The sequence below is a fragment of the Myotis davidii genome, unplaced genomic scaffold (genome assembly GCF_000327345.1).
Source record: "Myotis davidii unplaced genomic scaffold, ASM32734v1 scaffold319, whole genome shotgun sequence".
Taxonomy (NCBI): domain Eukaryota; kingdom Metazoa; phylum Chordata; class Mammalia; order Chiroptera; family Vespertilionidae; genus Myotis; species Myotis davidii.
The window spans coordinates 744,864-752,068 of NW_006290675.1; the positions used below are offsets into that span (position 1 = coordinate 744,864).

At 43.2% G+C, this 7,205-nt stretch overlaps 1 protein-coding gene across 1 annotated transcript in view; it reads left to right on the forward strand.

Moving 5' to 3' along the window:
- The window catches only part of TRRAP (transformation/transcription domain-associated protein), a 113,501-nt gene that overhangs the window by 15,194 nt on the left and 91,102 nt on the right, over nucleotides 1-7,205 (forward strand). The window contains 6 exon segments of the mRNA XM_006763707.2: nucleotides 2,595-2,673; nucleotides 4,790-5,024; nucleotides 5,682-5,848; nucleotides 5,851-5,996; nucleotides 6,085-6,182; nucleotides 6,822-7,016. Coding sequence (XP_006763770.1) covers nucleotides 2,595-2,673; nucleotides 4,790-5,024; nucleotides 5,682-5,848; nucleotides 5,851-5,996; nucleotides 6,085-6,182; nucleotides 6,822-7,016 — 920 coding nt within the window.

Sequence of the window (7,205 nt, forward strand, 5' to 3'; positions counted from 1 at the left end):
TATACCCCAGCTAGGATCAAACTTGCCACCTGGGTATGTTCCCTGACCGGGAATTGAACCAGTGACCTTTCGGTGCATAGGATGGTGCTCAACCAGCTGAACCACTCCAGCCAGGGCAAAATAGAAGAATTTTAAAAGAAACATTTAAAATCTACTGAAGTTACTGGGTTGTGCCTTGAGTACTATTCTCACAGTAACTTTCGGTATTCTGCCGTTTAAGTAAAAGGATTTTGGAGGTGCATCTGGGGAGTTTTGTAGCAAGAGGTTTCTACTTCTTGAAGTGCTGATGGATGAAAAACAACTCATGCTTTCCATCGCGCACAGCCAGGCTCTCTGAGGTCATACGGCTTGGTTTCAGTCTTACGGAGCCTGTGTTCCACAAAGATCAGCGGGTTTCCAAAATGCTACTCTCCAGGGATTGATCACATTAGCCTTGTTGAATTCAGCCTTTAGAATACTGTGTTTTAAAGCCCATGGTAGCTCCTAGAGTTAATAGGTGATAGCATTACATTTTATTAGAAGAAACATGGAAAGAATCTTGTTAAATATTAACCACATTATTATAAAACTAGAGGCCGGTGCACAGAATTCGTGCATGGGGGCGGGGTGTGTCTCTCAGCCCAGCCTGCATCCTCTCCAATCTGGGACATCCCTCTCACAATCCAGGACTGCTGGCTCCCAACTGCTCGCCTGCCTGCCTGCCTGATTGCCCCTAACCTCTTCTGCCTGCCAGCCTGATCACCCCCCTAACCACTCCCCTGCCAGCTTGATCACGCCTAACTGCTCCCCTGCTGGCCCCATCACCCCTAACTTCCCTCCCTTGCCAGCCCTGTCGCCCCAACTGCCCTCCCCTACAGGCCTGGTTGCCCCCAACTGCCATCCCCTAAAGGCCTGATTGCCCAAAACTGCCCTCCCCTGCTGGCCATCTTGTGTCCACATGGGGGTGGCCATCTTGTGTGTTGGAGTGATGGTCCTCCCACCCCCCAACTCTCCCCAGCCTTCCCGCTGTAGTTTGACAGTCTGTTCGATGTTGCTCTGCCTCTGTATTATATAGGATGAAAAAAAGTATGCACATAGTTACATTTCACAAATCCACTAACATTTTCACATAGCTTAATGTTTTGGCATCTCAGATGATATCAAATGGTAACACATTTGCTCCAATTCTGAAGAGCAGTAGTTTTAGAAAACCGGGTGGTTTAATGAAGTTGCCCATTTTCCCAGAGATTCTGGTTCTTGGTCATGAGGGGGATCTGGAAACCAATGCTGTGTGCCACTTAATTTTTTATCCCTTCTCCTTGAACTTATCCCCTAGCCCAGTGGTTCTCAACCTTGGCTGCACATTAGAATCACCTGGGAATCTTTTTAAGATTCTGATTTCTGGGCCTCATCCTCCGGAAATTCTGTTTCTTTGTTACTAATGTTGTGGCCCCAGCCCATCACAAAGAAACAGAATTTCCAGAAGATGAGGCCCAGGAGTCAGGATTTTAAAAAGATTCCCAGGTGATTCTAATGTGCAGCCAAGGTTGAGAACCACTGCCCTAGCCAGTCCTCCAGCATGAGACATCTGTGCCCTTTGCACCTTTCCCTCTGTGCCTCCTTCCTCTTGGCCACTTCACTGGGGACAGTCCAGGGATGTTCCCTCCTCTGACCTGGGAGGGACTCCCTGTGCTGCCGTACTTGGTTATTAACCGGAGACGTGCACTGTGTCTCTCCAGTGTACATATTTCTTTTATATCTTTGACTCTCAGCTGTTTGCTGGTGAAGAATGTACTTTATTATTTTTATTATTGTTTTTTTTTTTTACAGTGATTAGCACATTTTTCCCCCCAAGAATGTACTTTTTTTTTTATTGAAGCTAGCCATAATGGCAGGCTTGCTCCAGAATCTGAATGTCCTTTGGATGTTTGTGGCCCGAGTTCCCCAAGGGCATATGGACTAGAGGCCTAGAAAATGCAGGTTGCTATCCTGTTTGCACATCCTCAGAAATGTGAATTGTCCCTGAGTGACCAGTCTTTCTGGTCTTGAGGCCTGCAAGGGGGAGGGGGAAGGGAGAAGTATTGGTGATGGTTCTCTCTGCAGGACTGGAGGAACAGAGGAGCCCCATCAGTTTCTAGTCAGTTTCATCCAGGGAGTTGGGACCCCTAAGCCCATTTCTTTGAGAACACTGAAATTTCCCAGATCTTTGTAATTTATTATTCTCCATGATGACTAACAATAAAATGTTTACGAAGGGCGACCCCAGGGGCATTTAGGAGATACTGCCCCCTTCTCAGACAGGTTTCGGTTGATGGTGGCAGCTTTTAAGGATGAAGGAATGTGCCTCTAGTGAAGTATTGGGGGCGAGTTCTCTAGGGGGCATATGAAGCTGGTGTTCTTAGTCTATTCTGACACTGAATGTGGTTCTGACAGCAGATGGCTCATGCGGCTCAGTAAAGCCAGTGTGACTAAAATACAGCGTGTGTGCTTTCCTCTTCACCCTTTTTAAAATCTGGATTGCTAATTGACTGCAGGTTGGCTACTATGAAAGTACTGTTAATGTAACGTGTAATTGGTTTAGTTGGTGATATATGCAATGGGTGTTTGTGTTCTAGAGTTCATCCCTTGCATGGACAAGCTGTTTGATGAATCCATACTAATTGGCTCAGGATATACTGCTCGAGAGACGCTCAGGTATGAGATTACACCCACGAAATCAACTGATGAAATGTGAGGGAGGGGTGATTTCTGGCACTTTATGCTGCAAGCGTTTCAACAAGCACTGGCTGTTGGGCCCTCACTCTCACTGAATTTAGAATTGCAGGAATTTTTGAAATGCCTTCAGTTGCTTTTTGTGCTTTAGCTTAAAGGGAAAGATCAGAGTAATTTAGATTTTAACGTAGGTATAACTTTATCTGGCTAGCATTCCTTTTTTCCCCTTTTTGTTTTATTTTTGCTTCCTATATAATAAATCTTTTCACTATAAAATAATATTTTATAACCTACCAAGAAGAAAGAAGGGAAGAAAACTTTTTGGTCCTGCTCTAGGAGCTCAAGTAACACAAATAATATCTTGATGTATTTCCTTTTAATTTTTATGTTAGGCATTTTAGACAAATGTAGTTATGATCATGTTTATTGTTTCTCAAGGAGAAAATTAACATTTAGTCATCTTTAAAATGTAAAATTAGTCAACAGTAGTAATTTTTTGGCTTTAACAAGCGAGGTGTGATGGATCTTTTGAAAAACATGCAGTACACTATGAATATGATATAGACCATTCACCGTTTTCTATAGAAAAGTTATAAAATAGCAAGTAAGACATTCTCTATAACTTGGGGTTGAACCTTCCTGTTGGACATTAGATCATGTCAGTGCTGCTGGAAACTCTCCAGTGGCTTTCTGTTGCCATTAGACAAAGACAAAATCCAAACTCTGGTTTTTTAAATATATTTTTATATTTTAGAATGGAAGGGAGAGTGGGTAAGAGATAGAAACATTGATGATGAGAAAGAATCATTGATTGGCTGCCTCCTGCACACCCCATACTGGGGATCAAGCCCACAAATCAGGCATGTGCACCAACCAGGAATCAAACTATGACCTCCTGGTTCACAGGTCCACACTCAACCACTGAGCCATGCTGTCTGGGCAAAACCCAGACTATTGACTGTGGTGTGCAACTCCCGTGGGATTTGGCTCTTCCCTCCCCACTCAAACTGCTGTAGCCACACTGGCCTCTTAGCTCCTTGGCTATTCTAGGCTGTTCCCATTCAGAGCTTTGTCTTCCCTGTTTCCTCCATCTGGAAATGTCCTTAGCTTTTTGCCCCAAGGCTGCTTTTTGACCTTAAGGTCTTAGTGTCAATGTCACCTCAAAGAGACTTTGTCGGGCATCCTATCTTAGAGTGGTTTTCCCACCTGTCTTTCTTACAGCGCTCTTTTCACATCTCCCAAGCACTAATCAATTTATATACTTTATTTCTTTACCTGTGTATTTCCCCTCCTGAAAATAAGCTTCCTGAGGACAGGGTTTCTATTTATCTTTGTCACTGTGGTATCCTTGGTGTCTAGCCCAATATCTGGCAGGTGTCCAATTGTTTAGTGAGTGAAAGCACTTTATAACCCTGACGTTTCTGTCTCTATAAAAAGGCCCGTATCAGGTAGGGCAAATGTAGGTTTACAGTTGTTCTTATGGGAAGTAATACAATAATTAATAAATCGTAATACAAAATAAACTGTTTTACATACTTGCAACTATAAACCTATTTTTGCCCTGCCCTGTATATAAGGTATTAGTTGATACATACTATTTATCTTTGAGCAACAAAATCCATTCAGTGCATAATTGAGCTCATGTTAATTCTTTGTGCTAGTGTTGCTATGACATGCATGAATTTGGAAAGTAAAGATTTAAACACCAAGATTAGAGTGTTAGCTGTGTAGCTGGGGAAACTGGAACGCTATAAAGTGGTGATGGCGAACCTATGACACTCATTTTTTGGGTTGATTGTTCATTGTTAAATGGCATTTAAATATATAAAATAAATATCAAAAATATAAGTCTTTGTTTTACTATGGTTGCAAATATCAAAAAATTTCTCTATGTGACACGGCACCAGAGTTAAGTTAGGTTTTTTCAAAATGCTGATACGCCGAGCTCAAAAGGTTCACCATCATTGCTATAAAGTGTGCCCCAAACGTGCTATCCCAGTGGTGGTGTTCCTGGGCAGGTAGTGGTAGGGAGGGTGGCTTGGAGTTGTGGTCCTGGGGGAATGTTGAGATGCACACTAGCAGATGTCTCTTCCCACAGGCCCCTTGCCTACAGCACTCTGGCTGACCTCGTGCACCACGTTCGTCAGCATCTGCCCCTCAGTGACCTCTCCCTCGCTGTCCAGCTCTTTGCTAAGAACATTGATGACGAGTCCCTGCCCAGCAGCATCCAGACCATGTCCTGCAAGCTCCTGTTGAACCTGGTGGACTGCATCCGCTCCAAGAGCGAACAGGAGAGCGGCAACGGGAGAGACGTCCTGATGCGGATGCTGGAGGTACCAGCTCTCCAGATGGTCCCCGTGCTCTTTAATCCCACTTGCTGCTGAGCTTGTACCAGTGCTTTACTGGCAAGTTTATGGAGCCGCCAGTTCGCCTGGCGTGACCCTAGGCATTTGATCACTTTGGTTTACATCCCTGCTCCCCCATTAACTAGTCAAGTGTGTGTGAATGGGATGCTGAACTCTTCTAACCAGGGATGCTCGCTTTCTGTCGCATAGGGTTGTTATGAGAGACAAATAGAACAGCACATGAGGCCTCTGAGCACAGTCTGGCAAGGGCCCTGGGACACCACATAGCATAGTGCTCAGGTAGCTGAGAGCATCTCTGGCCAGGTGCCCAATTGGGGATGTGGGTGAGGGGTAAAGTGTGATGCCTGCTGCCAGCAGGCAGTTGTATGAACCATGGAGCAGTTTTTGTCCTGCCTGTCCGGCCAGTTGTCAGCTGTCCCGAGTGGGGTCTCCACTGGTGTAGTGGACATAGTGATACATTGATAGTTACCGGAGAGGAAAAATAGCACACTTTGTCTTATACAAAGCAGAATGATTTCAGCAGATGGTTTCAGCGAGTGTTTCTTATCTTGTCTTCTGATAGGGTTGTTGACCATTTTAAAAGAATGGTTTTTTTCTTATCTCTCCACTTTCTCATCCTGTTAGGTTTTTGTTCTCAAATTCCACACCATTGCTCGCTACCAGCTCTCTGCCATTTTTAAGAAGTGCAAGCCTCAGTCAGAACTCGGAGCCGTGGAAGCAGCTCTGCCGGGAGTGCCCGCTGCCCCCACAGCTCCGGGCCCTGCCCCATCCCCAGCCCCTGTTCCCACCACCCTATGCCGTCCTTTGAGAAGCAAGGAGAAAAGGACAAGGAGGACAAGCAGACATTTCAAGTCACGGATTGCCGAAGTTTGGTAAAAACCTTGGTCTGTGGTGTCAAGACAATCACGTGGGGCATAACGTCATGTAAAGCGCCTGGTGGTAACTATGCTCTTGAATTATTTAGACGAACAGTGTTTTGCAGAGTGGGTTTTATTCACATTGACTTATTATGCTATCTCTTTTCCAGAAGCTCAGTTCATTCCTAACAAGCAGTTACAGCCCAAAGAAACTCAGATTTACATAAAACTTGTGAAATATGCAATGCAGGCTTTAGATATTTATCAGGTAAGGCAGTGCCCTTAAGCCAGTCTATTGAAATTATCCCTTAGAATTAGAGATGTTAGTGATGGAACAGATCTTGAGAGTTCAGTTATTTTTGGGTGGTCTACAGTATTTTACGTCCAAGTTGCTTTTGTTCTGTAGCACAGCATTGAATTTATGGTGAGAATTTCTGTTTATAAGTCTCAGTGGGTATCTTTTGGGGGTCGGTGGTCCAAATGGAATGTAATAGAAATAAGATTTAAATTTACTAAATTTGTTCCTTTTTGGAACGCCTAAGAAAATCATTGTTTTTTTAAAAAAATGATTTTATAGCCCTGGCTAGGTTGGAGGGTTGTCTGTACACTAAAAAAAGTTGTGAGTCCCCGTTGGGGCATGTATGAGAGGCAACTGATCAATGTTTCTCCTTCACCGTCTAAAAATCCCTCTCTCTAAAAATCCATAAAAACTTCCTTGTGTGAGGGCTAAAAAATTATTTTCTAAAATTAAACTAAGAATAGAGAATTTGAAAGATTTCAGAGGGGTATTTATTACCTAATTCAAGTGCTCTGTTTTAAGTATGCAGCTAATCTGATTAGGTGATGGAATACTATATTCAGAGATGTTTGATTTTAATGCCCATGGTTTCTTTTTTTCCTATGTTAGGTCCAGATAGCAGGAAATGGACAAACATACATTCGAGTAGCAAACTGCCAGACTGTTAGAATGAAGGAAGAGAAGGAGGTATTGGAACACTTTGCTGGTGTGTTTACAATGATGAATCCCTTAACATTTAAAGAAATATTTCAAACTACAGTTCCTTATATGGTGGAAAGAATCTCAAAGAATTATGCTCTTCAGGTATAAAACTCCTTTCTTACATACTTTCAACATACATGAATTCTTGGTAGTCTGTTTATTTGGAGGATTTTCTAAATACTGTGTGTAAGAATGTGCTTTTAGAGCAAAATTTAGAGAAATATAGAATTTCCCTCTCAATATATCCCAAGAAACCAGAAACACCAATCAGAAAGGATATATGCACCCATA